Source organism: Larimichthys crocea, chromosome XXIV, assembly GCF_000972845.2.
Source record: "Larimichthys crocea isolate SSNF chromosome XXIV, L_crocea_2.0, whole genome shotgun sequence".
Lineage (NCBI taxonomy): Eukaryota > Metazoa > Chordata > Actinopteri > Sciaenidae > Larimichthys > Larimichthys crocea.
In genome coordinates, this window is record NC_040034.1 from 10,921,536 (window position 1) to 10,937,037 (window position 15,502).

At 40.6% G+C, this 15,502-nt stretch overlaps 2 protein-coding genes across 2 annotated transcripts; both read right to left on the reverse strand.

The window, feature by feature from the left end:
* Window positions 1-1,502: 1,502 nt before the first annotated feature.
* Window positions 1,503-8,356, reverse strand: tpp1 (tripeptidyl peptidase I). The gene is made up of 13 exons (XM_027274777.1): window positions 8,271-8,356; window positions 7,803-7,877; window positions 7,208-7,347; window positions 6,923-7,073; window positions 6,050-6,171; window positions 5,773-5,957; window positions 5,471-5,669; window positions 5,041-5,229; window positions 4,389-4,461; window positions 4,135-4,255; window positions 3,880-4,041; window positions 3,664-3,789; window positions 1,503-2,819 (listed from the first exon to the last, which is right to left on the reverse strand). The coding sequence occupies exons 1-13, from the start codon at window positions 8,279-8,281 to the stop codon at window positions 2,679-2,681; spliced, it is 1,695 nt and encodes a 564-aa protein (XP_027130578.1). The 5' UTR covers window positions 8,282-8,356; the 3' UTR covers window positions 1,503-2,678.
* A 956-nt stretch (window positions 8,357-9,312) lies between these two features.
* Window positions 9,313-15,215, reverse strand: mis18bp1 (MIS18 binding protein 1). Its single transcript, XM_010734153.3, has 16 exons — window positions 14,370-15,215; window positions 14,152-14,286; window positions 13,774-14,069; window positions 13,546-13,619; window positions 13,232-13,353; window positions 12,996-13,086; window positions 12,756-12,877; window positions 12,138-12,298; window positions 11,968-12,037; window positions 11,147-11,882; window positions 10,858-11,036; window positions 10,478-10,617; window positions 10,230-10,372; window positions 10,054-10,141; window positions 9,904-9,958; window positions 9,313-9,646 (listed from the first exon to the last, which is right to left on the reverse strand). The coding sequence occupies exons 1-16, from the start codon at window positions 15,064-15,066 to the stop codon at window positions 9,549-9,551; spliced, it is 3,207 nt and encodes a 1,068-aa protein (XP_010732455.3). The 5' UTR covers window positions 15,067-15,215; the 3' UTR covers window positions 9,313-9,548.
* Window positions 15,216-15,502: the final 287 nt, after the last annotated feature.

A 15,502-nucleotide genomic window follows, 5' to 3' on the forward strand; every position in this document is an offset into this window, starting at 1 on the left:
CAACTGGCTAATCGTTTGTTCATTTCCTTTTAACCAGATAAACTGCAGCGTTTTAATAAGCACACACAGAGACGCTATGAAGTGGTTTATTGAACTGAAATCTCCAGTTAACTTTCCAAAATTAAATCAAGGCACTTAACGTGCAAGATCTATATATATTTTTGTCCAGAAACATTAATTCAGAAAAATTAAATCGCCACCTGTCCGTGGGAGACGCATCATATACATCATATCTTTTTTTACATCTCAGCCACAGTTGATCAAATGAAAGCAAACCTCCATCTTCACAAAGATCAATCATTTTCTGAATGCCTTTTATAATATGTGCTCAGTTTATTATTATTAATATTATTAACCTGTTGGTTAAGTCATTACAGTAGCATAATATATACAGCATTAAAAGGAGTTATCTTGAAACTAAATAAACATTACATATGTAGTTAAATGTTGACAGAATGAGTCACCAGTATTTGAGGTTGGCTCTGCAGCTTGAATTCTCAAACAGGCTGCCCTGCATTCAGTATTTCAAGTGGCTGCAGTGTCCGCTGTCACTGCTGTGCTTTAGTTCCCATTTAGGCCTCTGACAGTTACATAACCAGGAAGACACCGGATACTGGGCGCTCTGATGGTTGTTTGATTAACTTCTTGACTATATTCCTTTTTGTAAAATGGAGACTAGAACAAGGAAGTACAACAATCTTTTGACTGATAGTTGTATCACATCTAAAAAGGTCCAGTGTCTAACATTTAGGGAGATCTATTTATAGTCGGTGAAGGTCTTCACTAATCCAGGTCATCTTTCCGGGAGAAGGGTTAAATCTGGGGCAACTAGACTATAATAATGTGAAGACATTTTCAGCTTTCATCTAAGAGGCTTCTTTAGTTCTGACTGGTGGAGAAACCCGGGTATTTCGCCTTGGTGGGCTCGTTAACTGGGCCTTTGTTTCCACTTGGTTTCTTGGTGCTCTTGGTAGAAATTGTTTACAGCATTCATAGGCATGTTTTCATTTGTGTATAATCACCTGGAAATTAGATTTGTGTGTGTGTAACTTTAGAATGAATCATTTATATCTCCAGAAAGTGCAGGTTCTCTTCCACACATCATATTTCTACAATAAACCGAACACGGACTCTTGCCTTTCGCAAGTTTTACAGCCACTGTTGTTTCTCCTACATGCTTGGAAAAGGGAGCACTATTCAGCTGGTTGCAGTCTGCAGCCTCACTGCTAGATGCCACTGAAATAAGAGACATCCTGCAGCTGGCAAATTCTGTGGCAGTGATTTAAATACACTTTCAACTCATTGTTTTTATTAGACACCAAAGACAAAACACAGACCAGAAGGATTTGCGTTTCCTATTTGCATTGAAAATTCACTTTGCCACCTACAGTCTCAAATGAGTGAAAAAGGTGACTTCAAATTGTTTTGTCCAACCAACAGCACAAAGATGTTAAGCTTACAATCACGTAAAACATTATCAAATAGAAGCAGGAGCCAGGAAATGTTTTGGCAGTTTTGATTTAATATATTTTTTTTCTTTTTACTTTCCATTCAATTTTGTCCTGAACAACACTTCACTCTTTTCACATGTGGTAACATTTCCAAAAACAGCTTTCACACTCTTGAACAATCAAACTCACATTACCAAGTAAAAATCCAGCTTTAATACAGTTAAAAACAACACCACAGCACAGACAACCTTTCTCACATTAAATAGATCTGATTGGAGGATTTACATGGTCAGAGTATTAAAAACAAGTGCAACAATGCTGGTGGGTAGAAGAGCTGAATCACTTTTAACCCACATATTACAGTGCATTTGGTTAGTTCATAGCCGCAGAACAGAATGGCGAAACCAAAGTAACTGTCCTGTTTGATCTTAAACCATGTGACGTTTGTTCCCGTTTTACTACAAAAAAAATAAAATAAATCAATGAGCCACAGTTTTAAAAATTGCATGCAAATATTTGTTATAGAATGAAAAGATGACGTGTACCGACTCATCCCTGAAGATTATGATGGACACACACCTCAGTCTAACTACAAACTAAACCTGTGTCCGATTACATGCTTTGTGATCTGATGAAATTATTGCAACTTGTATATGGATTTCTGATTTATATTGAAAATATTAGACAATATTCATATGAAACAAATGTTCAGATATGTGCACATCTAAGAGGTGATTGGTGTGTATTTTAGTATGTTTATGTTATTAATGCATAGCAAACAGTTTACCCACATTTACTATTGCTCTGCGTCTACCTGTAAGTTTGTGTGAGAGATTCAGAGAAATCTGGGGCAGTAAATATGCAGTGAACAGCAGAAACAGGCAACTGCAGTGTAACCTTGAAAATCCCAAACCACCCCTATCCCCGACCTAAAAATATCTGAGGAAACAGTTTAAAGCCTTTTGGAGAAAATAAAATGATACTGATAAAAACACATCCTTAAAAAGAAAAAAGTGATGATGACATAAAACAATCGCTGAATACTGGATAAACAGACTTACAACTTCAAATTAACCGGATAAAACAAGGCATGAATCTAGTGTAGGCCTGCCAGCCTTTGGTATCAGGCACCTGGATCAAGAGTTCGAATGAGTGTATAAGTACCTGCTCTCAGAGCAGAGACCGCCCTGATTTGCCCCAGTTTTAAAATCAACTGCAGCTTTTTTTTCACTCAGCTAGCAAGACAGCCAACAGTGCAGGGTAGTTTGGTGTCCCCCAGCCTGTAACTGGGTCCCACGACGGGGCAGCGCAGAAACCTTCACCTTGAACCTGCTCATCCAGACAGCCTAGATGGCAGCCTTCGGTCACCTAGAGACAAGGATGCAAGGCATTTAGGAACCACACCATGACTACTGAATGTATTGGAAAAGGGTTTCCTTCAATTGTCCTTTAACCTTGACTTACAGAAGCGAAGAAACAAAATATAAAACAGCATTATCTTGTGTCAGTCATACAACATGTGACACAATAACTACAAATGTAGTTATTTTGCATCAAGTGCCTGAAAATGGAATTAAAGTTCTCCAATTTAAGTCATTGGATTATGTAATTTTCACTTGTACACCAACTTTACTCCAAGGGAAAATGCTTTACAGATAATAGGAAACCTATGATATTCACTTCATAGGCTCACATCATAAAAGGCATTGGGGTCATAGAGTCTAATATTCTGCTCCTAATGTATATAAATGGGGTAAAAAAATTAAAAACACCTCTCCATATTATGTAAAACTGTTTCCTCCTCAATAATAAACATAACTGAATTTACACATTTCTGACAAAAACAACCTTTATGGCAGAGATTTACTGAATTGTATCCATATATTATCTGTAACCACTTCAACAACAGTGACTGTGTGAATACTCTAAGTCACGACTGCAAGATTATTTTCTTATCTTTAGTCTTTGTGTTTAATGTTTCCCCTCATTTGCTCAATTTTGGCTCTGATGGCAGCGGCGTTCATGATTTCAGCTTTTACAGCTTGTAGTTCACTTTGTCGAAATCTTCAGCGAGCATACATCTAACCTCAGCGAAGAGATAATGTCCGACTTCATCACCTCAAAGTCGGACCTCGTTATTAGTCATTTGTGACAGGAATGTATCGTTAAATAAATCTCGGCAAAGCAAGCACACGATAATAACTTGGCTTACATCAAACAGTGCCTGTCCTTTGAGCTTGTAGAGGCGAGGGTTGAGGAAGCCCAGTGCAGGCAGGCCCTTTAGCAGCCGCTGATCATTGATGAGAGACAGCATGCCTCCGACCACAGGAGTTGACGCCTGGACAGGGAGAACAATCAATGAGATGAAGTGCAATCAAGTGAGCACTGTCGATTCACCAAAAAGGAAGTTAAGTTTGATAAACTGTACCGAGGTCCCGGATATCCAGGGGGTGGGTATTCTGTTGACGACAACCCAGTAATTATGAGATAGGGCTGCCATGTCTGGGTAGGCTCTGCCGCTGGTATTGTAGTACGACTGAGGAGGGAGGGTTGCTGCCACAGTCTTCAGATATGCATTCACTGCACTGACCTACAGGAACACGTCATTAATAACAGTCTGCAATAATTGCTGATGACTGAGATAAGATAATTAATTGAGATAATAAGAGCTGATGATTGTTACCTGGTAGTCAGGCATCTTGAAGATGTTGCTGAAGCCACCGCCGCTAATGTAATCTGAAACTTCATATGTGACCTTAAAGGGGTTTTTGAATGAGGTTCCTCCAACTGTAGTCACATATGGGCTGGAAACAAGACACAGGACGTAGAGTGTTAGACGTTGTTTAGATTCATTTCAGTGTTTTGTATTGGAAATGTTACAGTATGTATAAGAGGTAGAGAAACTGGACTGCTTACAGAAATGTACAAGTGTTTTACCTTGAGGCAGGAAAACTTGGCCTGAAGGTGTTTTGCCCTTTACCGAAATGTCTGCAGCCTGCTCCGCTGTCACCTGAACACGAAACAAGACCACAGAGGTAAAGAACCATGTACTTGTTTATCGGATCATCTACTTATTAAAGAAGATCAGAGAGACTAAAGATGATGTAACCATGATCTGACATCTGAGTGGCAGCCTGTTCGTGTATTGCTGCAAAGCTACAGGACAAAAAAGGTGCCATGTAAACACGTTTTTCCAGATCACAGCTGTTTGCAAACAATAAAAAGGTGTATTCATGTTTCAAGTGAGACAACGATCTGACTGGAGCCACGTCACAGTCTGTCACAAAATGACCGCCTTGTTTTTCCACGAGCTCTCAGACAGTTAAAATTACAGCTTGCAGTTAACCCTTTGACTATTGTCTTTTGTGTCTGATAGCACTGAAAACAGGAACTGTTGTTAGAGAGCGGACTAGGTGGATTAAAAACAAAACTAGACACAAGTGAGTCACAGTCATTTCACGTAAAAGGAGTGATAGATCACTCTTTTTTTAAAACAGAAAAACAGGCTGAAACGGAGGTAAACAAAGGCGTTGTCAGTCATATTTTGCTGACAGTACAGATCATGTGTTTGTGAGTGTTCCTTACTGACCAGAAGCAAACAGCAAAGAGATTCCCCTGACCCCGGCCTTCATGAACTCTGTGTTGATGCGCATCATGTACGCGGTAGACAGGCTGTCTTCATCGTCTCCGTAGCTGATGGTGTGAACCCACGGCAGATCCGTCATGTTGTTGAGCAAAACCATCCACTGGAGAAACGGCTCCTGGGATTCGTGACGACCTGACGGACAATGAGGAAATGTGGGGTGAGACTGTGAAAATTACTACTATGGCTAATCGCAGCAAAGCATTTTTAATCCCGACAATATGACCTTTAACTTTATGCTGATTTGCGTCCTATGGCATGAAATTGTTAGCTGCTACAGCCCTGATATTTTCTTTTACTATAACTGTAAACGCTTGAATATGATTAGTGTCCCTAGATTTACTGTCAACATTAAGCCTTGCTCTCTCTTACAGACCTGGATTGGTGAACAACCACGTGGAGATGTTTGCCCCCGTGCTCATGATGTACTCTATATCCAGACTGGCCTCCACACCGGCCTTCCCTGCTCCCTGAGTGCCCACAACCCGGTCCACCTGAGAGCGATGCGGGAAGCTCCTGCCAAACAAGGTCATGAACTCAGCGAGGTCTGCGGGGCTGAAGTACTGCTCCAAAAACTACAAAGAGAAGACAGCTAGCTACAGTGAGAGAGTTATGGTGAGATTATAGTGTCAGAGCTGATGTACACGTTTGTATTATGAACCCTTGGGATGATCACACCTGAGCTACAGCCTGGCTGTTGTTGTGAGCCTTCCCCACATCAGTTGCTGTCAGGTTATAGCGAGCCCTCAAGATGGCGGGAGTCACTCCAAGGTGCACGCCTGCCTTAGACTGCTTTTGTTTCCGGTTGGAAGAAGCTTTGGTTTCCTGCTGCACTTTAGGAGGGAAGCGGTGAAGCCCTCCAACTGTGGAAGCACAAAAATATATTATATATGATAGATTAACAACAATCACAGATAACAGCTGAACCTTTTACAGACATAGAAATATTTCTCACCAAAGTCCAGGTGCTGGTGAACGGCATCATGCACAGAGTACGGAGCTGAAGACCTCACTACAGACTGGCTGTCTCTGGTGTAACGGTGAAACTTGCTGCCTGGAAGCAACGTCTCTGCAACCCTAAACACACAACACAAAAACAAACAGCCTAAATGTCGACAAACCCACATGCAAACATGCAATTACAGGTCTAACTAGAAAACTGCATTTCCTGAAGAAAATGCAAACAAATGTGAAAGGAGCTGAAAAACAGTAGAATATTGTAATAAAGTTTATTTAAAAAAAGTTTGCATGAAGTCTGTAGCTGAAAGTATGTGGGAATAGTGGAAGTTGAGTGCTGAAGGTTTGAGATTTGAAGTTAGTTTCATTTTAACGTAAAATTTGAACGTGGAAAAGGTTGAAGATTTTTTTAAAAGTATGATTGGTACGAATGAGTAAAATAAAAGTCATCATGTCCTAAATGAGCTGAACGTTGGGATATTTGAATGGTTTCTATAGGACAAAGTAAGTGGGAGTAGTTGGTGCCAAAAAACCCCTAGGTTAGTGTGGATGCAAAACCACAAACCAGTACTAAATATTTAAGAAACAAACAAATTTACTACACAAGTCAGGAGGGTTGGGGCTTTTAAAAAAACAACAAAAAAAACAAAACAATCAAATGATCTTGGCCTAAATCAAAATCCTAAAACTGAAAGTTTTATACATCAAATGAGGAACCATCTCAAGATTGGAGAACATCCTTTGCATAGTTTACACAAAGAGGGAAGTTGAGCAGTAACGGTACTTTTTTGTGTCATTTATTGGTGTCAAGAGCAAGTAAAACTGACCGTCGAGTAAGCAGAACAGATGCTGCTTAAAAAGATATGCTTACTCTGCAGTCATGGTGCACTGTAAAAAGTCCTGAGTGTGAACAGTGAGGCAGTTTGTAATCCCATGACTCTGCAGCCACTGACGCACCACCTTCTGGGTCAGCTCAGACGGCCGCAGGAGTGAGGATACTTCCTCCAGGGTGAGGTGTTTACCTGTGGAGGACAAGTTGAGAACATCCAGACTGTTTTTAAATCAGACATGGTCATATTTAGTAAAAAGCAGAAGTGCAAACAGATTTTTTAGACTCTTGCAACTTCAGTACAGCATCCGGTTATCAAAGTCATACCATATTGTGCTGAGTCAGGGTCTGACACCAGTCTGAGTGTTTCCTCCAGCAGGTCAACATGTTGCTGCTTCAAGGCAAAGGTCAGCTCGAGTTCCTCTGAGGGATCGACTCGGCCCACGTGAGTCCAGTCATCTGGTATCCTGGGAGGAGGAAAAAGGAAAAGAAAGGCTTCGCTTTAGTCAACACTGTGAAAGCAAACATGTAAATATTGACCAACATGTTCAAGTTTACAACTTAGTCATGCATCTACAGGAAGTCAAACCTTTATGCAAACAGTGAATATTTCTAACCAGAACCCCTCTATCTGGAGTGCACTTCTTTATAGACAGACTTTACGTCTCCTAGAGACCAAACTCAACTGATTTCTGGACTGAGCACTTGGAAATGGAAAGTCCCCAACATATCAGTTCCTTAAAAACTATTCACATAATAGGTGCAGGGGGAGTTCTCCTTCCTTCTAAGTATTTGTTGCACATTTGGGCTGATCTATACCAATTAAAAAATAAGTCAATGAAGCTGCACTTCACACATTTGTACAATTTGGACAAGCAGAGATACAAACATGATTTTAATAATAAAGCGGATTTGCTCTTACAGGACATCTTGGTTATATTCCAGATATCCACTCCAGACCAACGAGCTGAACAACAAGGTGATGGACAAGGTCAGTCTGGAAGGAGAAACAAAACATAAAATGTAAATCAACACAGCACACACACACACACACACACACACACACACACACACACAGCTGTAAAACACTGAAACATGTCCTCTCACAACAAAACAAAGTCTCAGCTGCAGCTCAAATTAAACTCCTTTCTTAATACGCATACGGTTTGCTCCACACTTTTTGCACACAACACAAAGACGCCGTTATCTGCGGTTTGTTTTAACGCTGTATGAACGTGTCAGGCGGCAGCCATGTAGGTCACCGCAAAGAGAAAAACAGAAAAAATAAAAATAAAAAGACGCAGCGTTATGAGACACCCTGAAAACAGTTCACGTTGTCTGTCTTTGTCTCCTGTTGTCTCCATTAAAACGCACACAGATCAACACTCACAGTGTGCGCATCGTGTCCTCCGCTCGCTCCGGTGTGTCCGGAAAAACCAGGCAGGCTGTTAAAGACGCAGCAGTCACGTGACACGGCTTCACGTGATTTTGTTATTCAAAAATATTTTTAAAATGCCAGTGAGGTGAAGTTTACCTCAGCGACCCTTAAACTTAATATTTAACATCTTTAATACAGTATACACAATATAATGTCAGTAGAAACTTCTTCCTTTATTAAGAGAGTAATTTGATTTCTTACTTTTTGGCATATTTATCACTTAAATGTTTAAGCTCATCAACCAAATGTTAATATTAGACAAAGATAACCCAAGTAAATTTAAAAGTGTTTTTAAATGATGATTTTTATTTATTAAGCATTACGCAATCACAAATCACTTCCATGCACTATGAGTAAAATTTAAGATTACAAAAGGTTGAGGCATATCCACGACATAAATCTGGGGGGTCTCAAGGTGATTAGAGGTGTGACAAAAGAACATAAAAAGAAAAATCTATTACACAAATTATGTTCATGTTCTTGGCTTGTCTCTCATTTTTACTCCAGATAAATCAATCTGAGAAGGACAATCGTGTTTTTCATGTCTGCATTATCACATTTAAAATTAACTCTGTGATCAGAGTTCATTTTGAGGGGTCATTTTAAATTTTAACCTCTTCCTCATGTCTTTTGTACATACCTTATGCTTGTTTTGTTGTAATGCATGTAACAACAGCTCTAACACTTGAATTTCCCTTCAGGGATCAATAAACTACTCCATCTGTTCTTTGTATAATATATTAAAAAACACTAATAAACCATAAGTAAAACTTTAACAATGTTTATTAAAAGAATAGTTACAGAGTCTTGGAACGAGGACTTTAAACAAAAACTATATTTACAGGAACACACTGAAAGTCAGCATCACAAGTCTGTTTGACAGCATGTTACATTTTAAAATTATAAAACAATTTCCAACCATTTAACTTTAGTAAAGGCCACATTGTCTCAAAACAATTTACATTTTTATACATTCCACTATATGTTGTTTAAAAAACAATTACAGTAATTACAATAGCAATTACTATCACATACCACATGAGATCAAAACTGGCTTTTACACATAAAATAACAGAATCTCTAACACGTGAAGGACAGGAAAGCACAACAAAACATTTTATTGTTCAGATTTGACGAGCTAAACAAGGTACTTGACTTCAATTTATATGAATAATGATTTTTTTTTTTAAGAAAAAAGAAAACATCCATATATAAATGTTTAAACTCCAATCAGTCATTGTCTGAGAAGTAGAAGTCCTCCTCTCCGCTTTCAGACAGCGCTCCATCTTTTCCAGGGAACATCTCCCAAACAACGAAGGCGTCGTTTTCTAATGAAAAAAGGGGAAGAAACAGATTGTGTTACACAACAAGACTTCTGTCACAAATAAAATATGGCAATAAATCTTTTTTTTTCAGATTACGTCATATTTCAGTTACAGCTTTGTCACTACTTAAAATCTTATTGTGAAAATCTCCTCTGAGCACAGCTACATACAGCAGTGGACAAAAGAACAAAAACAAAACCTTACAGTATAGTACAGGCTTTATAACCTGTGTAAACTCATGACCGGCTCAGGAAACCTACCGGTGTTCACACATCTTTGCATTGTTCGTTTAACTGATGGCGTGGGTGAGAAGTTCTGAAAGAGGAAAAAAAAGCAGAAAGAAATAGTTTAAATATTTAAAAATCAATAATCTATCAGTTTTGAGAGAACAAGAATCTCATCATCAGTACCTTTGAAGTAGACGCCTGTTTGCAGGCGTTAAACTGTTTTTTTTTCATCCGCTTCTGGAGTTGATAGACGTACTTGTCGTTGTTGCTCCTTTGAAATCAAGAAAGAGGTTAAAGTCAGTTACTGAGCTGCAAACAGCTCTTACAAGTTAGAAAGTAGATCAGTCGAGATCATTCACCTGTTGGGAGAGCCCATCATGCCGGGAGTGATATGCAGACACTGAGGAGTCTTGATTTCAGGGAAACGTGTCGACATGGGAGTCAGGGGCTCCATGTCGGACAGTGAGAAGTCTTGGTCTTCGCTCGGACACATGGAGGGAATCTATGCATCAAGGCAGACACAAAAGGAACAGTTATGTTAGTTAGTTGACTTTGTAAAAGTGTCACAAAACATCTTATTTTTGCATGATACAAACACTAAACAAACCTCAAATCGTTTGTTTTGCATGTACGCGGAGCTGAAAACGTCATCAACGTTTTCTTTGGGCATGGTCTCCAGGAACTCACGCACCTGCTGCTTTCTCTTCAAAGTCCCCACTCGGGCAGATATGACAGGATGATCTGTAACTAGTGGCAGATTACAGGTAGTTAAATCTCTGGTTAATCATATCCAAACAAACAAACATAGATCATCTCAGTTATTAAAGAAGAATCTCTGGCAGGGAAGAAGAAATCTCTGGTTTTACGGTATCGATTGTGACACTTCTTTTAAACTGTTCATCCTGAGTGCGATGTTCAGTGGAGCTCTCTTCTAACCAGTCTACTTATGAGGCAGCACAAACTACATCCCAAAGACCCCTTCTGTACCTGTGTTTTTCGGTGCTTCCACCTTGTTCTTTTTGGGTTTCTTGGCTTTTGTGGTCGGAGCCTCGGAGCTTCCCTGAGCTGTGTGCTGGTTGTGGCACTCTTCTGCAGAACGTGTTCCAACAACCATCGCCACCTTTGCCCAGTAACCTGCTATATTCTTAGGATAGAAGGACACAGCCCTGGAAAACACAAACACGCACCCATACATGAACATGAGGTTATGATTCACGAATACGGTAGTAATATTGCTAAACACAACTTCCTCTTTCTGTCGATAGACAAAACTTACTCTTGTAGCTTCACAAGCTCTGTCTCTGTCCACTTGTCCTCAGCTTGTTCTTGTGGAATCAGCTTGTTCTTGTCTTTGTCTGCCTTGTGTTTCTTGCTGGATTTTGACTTAGGCTTAGGCTTTTCAGGTTGTGATGTCTTGGCACATTTGCCCTCTGTATGTTTTGTTTGTGTTTTTGCAGCATCTCCGTTTTTTGTTCTTCTACTCTGCATCCTCAGTTCCTTCCCGCTCCCCTCTGACTCACTTGGAGGAGACTTGTGTTTTGGCTGTGACTTTTCACCTCTCTTCCTGTGCAAACTTTTGCCCTGCGTCTTTCTCACAATGGAAAAGTCCTCATCTGATGACAGCTGTTCTGATATTTTATCATTAACAGAGGGAGATTCTGGGGATGATGTGATGGCCCGTTTGCTCCGTGAGACTCTCGCTGAAGGCCTTGTGGTGTCGTGTGTCTGTTTTTTTGACCTCTGTGTTGAAGATTTCTCAGGTTTGTTTTGCTTTTGAGGGGCAGTATCCACATAAAATGTTCTCTCTGGACCTGGACACCTTTGCCTGGACCTTGTCCTTCTGTCAGACCACTCTTCAGGGCTACTAAGTGTCTCCACAGTAGGCTCAGGTGAATAGGTCGGCTTATCGTCAGGCTTAGCCTTGACTCTGTTGCGTTTGTGGACTGGAGCCTTGACCTTCCTCACTGGTGCTGATGCCTGTTCGTCACTGGATGGTTCACACTGTTTACGGCCTGAAAACCCAGAGGACAGTTTGTCTGTATGCAACCCATAACTTATCTCACGATACATGTAAACTACAGTTACAGTTATCTTTACCTTCGCTGCAGGGCAGGAACACACGGGCAGGTTTCTGTGAAGCCCTCGCAGACACTTGTGTCGTGACCTCCTGTCAGATATCGAAATAAAACACAGTCACAGTCAGTTTGTACATAGCTAAAATAACATTATTCTTGGATTGTTTTGTAATCCACGTGAGTTGAATTTACAGGGTTGCAGATGGTGGTATCGTAACTTTCGTGGACTGTAACATTCATGTCTGCGTCCAGAGTGACTCTCCCTCCTTTCCAGTACTCCAGAGGTGGCTTGATGACACGACCGCTTCGAGATACTTTCGCAGAGGACAAGGAGGGAGGAGGACAAAAATCAGCTGCAGAAAAAGAGAACAAATGTACAGAAACAGAAAAGTTTAACACTTTAGTGGCGCTGTGGATTCAGATATGAAAGTTAACACACTACCGGAGATTCAAAGTGTGCTAGTACATTATATTCATGGTGCCCAGACGACCTGCTGATATACCTGCTTAGCTTCAGCATGTTAGCAGTGTCAACAAACTGACATGAGCATTCAGCTCATTCAACACCAGCATGACTGAAAACTCTAATGTATCTGTACTTTCAATATAACGTTCTGCATTGTACATGTGTAAACAAATAGAAATTATTATACTGTACATGTATTTGAGAACTGGGGAAAGAGTAGTTTCTATAGATATAGTCTCAACCCAATGAATGATGGATAGGATGGGTACTGTGGATGGTTATATCTTTGGGACACAAGATCCCATCGTCGTACTTATTTACTCGGCTGTTTCTCTTTGACTTACGTGTCATAAAAGTCTTTTGGTTGTGTCGCTTCATAGAAATGTTCATGGAGGACGCTTCAGATTTTGTCTTTGCCTTGATGTCTTTCGCTTCACTGTTCATCTTTGTTTCTCTGCCCTGGCCTCTGCAACAAAACAAAATTTAGCTTTTCAAAAAACTCAGTAGCCATTTCAGCTCACAAAACAGTCTTGTATCTGTACGGAGCATGGAACTTATTGCAGCAGGGAAATAAATATTCTTACTCTCTTGACTCTGACAGAAACTTCTCATAAAGTTCCTTCCAGTTTGGAGGAAAGCCATTAACAAACTTCTTCAGAAACCACTTGGGCAAGCCTGCAGGCAAAGTGGAAGATAGAAGAAAAAAAAATATCAATGCACACTTCCATACGCTTTATTTAATTTAATTTTTGAACTTCTTTCTGCCATAGTGAAACAAATTCTCAGTGGAAAATATCTACCCACACCGAATCTGACTTACCGGAGTCAACACCCAAGTTCATCTTGCCAACGAGGATGTAAACCTTGCCGGTAACGGTCTTCAACACGTAATTAGAAAACCTTTCCACGATGATGTTACTGTTCCATGGTATGTTGTCCTCCCTTGGTGGAAAAGACAAGTAACAACATTTAAAAACACACACAAACAAAAGTCTTAAAGTGAGCCTAAAAATCTGAAATCCAAAGCATGAACACGTCTGTTTTAGTAACTTGGTGAGCAAATAGACTTGTATATAGTTATAATAACCTTTGTGTGTGTTGTGTTGAATCATGATGTTTTTAAAAAACACTTACCGGTGGATTCCATCAACAAACAGGCCTGTAGGACCCCTCCTCAGGAACCACTTTTTGAGATAAACCACACTCTCCTATCAAAGAGGAAAACACAGGACCAGTCAGGACGAACTGTCAAAGAGATCAGTGCTCTGGTTTTGAATGTTCAATGCTCCTTAACTGTTACTATCACCCCTTTTATCACAGACCTACATTAAGAGATAAAACTTTAAATGAATTTATACTCACACTTGGGAATTTGCGCTGGGGCCATTTGTTACGCTTGAACACAGCATCGTTTTTCTTTGGTATAGAGACCCGTGGCGAATTGAGTACAAGCGGGTCTTCCAGCAAAATAGGCTGTGCCTGCACAGCAGGGATCAGGGTGTCCTCAGAGGGATCCGTGTACGACTGACTGTCAGCTGAATCTACTCCGGACTGGGTGGCAGGACCCACACTCTGCGAAACGCTTGGTGTGACATCCTCTGTCTCACCTGTACTGTGATCTGTGGAGGGAGGCGTGTCTCTGTATGGATTGACATCATCTATGGGGGAAGTGATAACAGACAATGTAAAATGATGCCTGCATACATACACAGCATAAAATACACTTTTCTGGATTCTTACCACCAAAGAGATCCCTCGTGCTGCTGCTGACTTTTTGAACGTCCTGCTGCTCCGATTTATTTTCCCTCTCCTTCATGTACGCAAACATCTTGGCTGGAGACATCAGAGGAAGTCTTTCCATGATAAGACGACAATCTGTTCAAAACAGCAATGATCAGACAACTTCTTCCTATAAATGATGACGCAGAGAAAAACAGAAGAAAGAAATAATCTCTCACGTTTCATTGCTATGGATCTCGGTGGTGGGTTCATCTCTGACGGCTCAGCAGTGAATCCTCTGACAGGACCCAAGTCCTCCATGCAAGCCTCGATGTGGGTGTCATCCTCTCTGAAGGCACTGGAGGTTTCCATCTCTCGTGCCTGACTTGTGGCTTCATTGCTGAACTCCTTCGTGCTGCTGCTGACCATGTTAACCTCCAGCGGCTCACATTTCCTCTTCCTCAGCTTCTTTTTTATGGGGGAAAACCTAAAGGCTGGAGACGCCTCCCCAAACTCTTCCCCCACACTGTCATTGTTTACTGGTTGTATCTTTACTGGAGTCCTGCTGCTCGCGTTGAATTTACCCATGTCTCTGAACTGAGGTGGATCTGTGTGGATCTGCTTTCTGTTGACTAAAAACGAAAGCTGAGACACAGCAGTGGACTCCAGGAAGGCTCCTTTTCTCTGCCTCTGCGTGCTGCTGATGTCTGCATACCCGAAAGTTTTCTGCGGACTCGAGATGGGTGACAGGGTCAAAGCCTGCGCTTCGTCGGTCCAGGTGCTCTCGGATTTCTTCCTGGGCGTCCTGAGCTCTGCTCCATGTCTCTCTCTGACGCTGCACAACTCTTCTCTCTGCACCTTGGATTTGAGCTTAGCAAACACTTTGGCGGGAGATTCAAAGCGCGGCGCGGCGTATAAATGATGATACGAAGCCATTTTTTTTAAAAAACGAGATAAATAAAACTAGTTAATAAACTTCAGAGACGCTAGCAGCTAGCAGCTAGCCCGCAAATTTCAAATCTCCCATCACTGCCGCGTTTGGCTGGAAGCGAGTGACGTACGAACAAAACGCATACGTCACGTCCGCTCTCTAACGTCTCTGTTTTTATTTAGATTTTATTAAGATTTTATTAACGTTTGGTAAATAAACTTAATTTAAAATAAATAAAATAAATATTTAGAATTTATACAGTTAAATACTACGACAGAGTATTAGGGCCACATTTTAATTAAAAAAAGAAAAAAAGAGATTAAAGTCGTTATTAAATATGGCGAGTAATTAATTCTCGCCATATTTAATAACGACTTTAATCTCGTAATTAATTCCAAAAAACATTTTTTATTTAAATGTGGCCCTAATACTCCGTCGTAG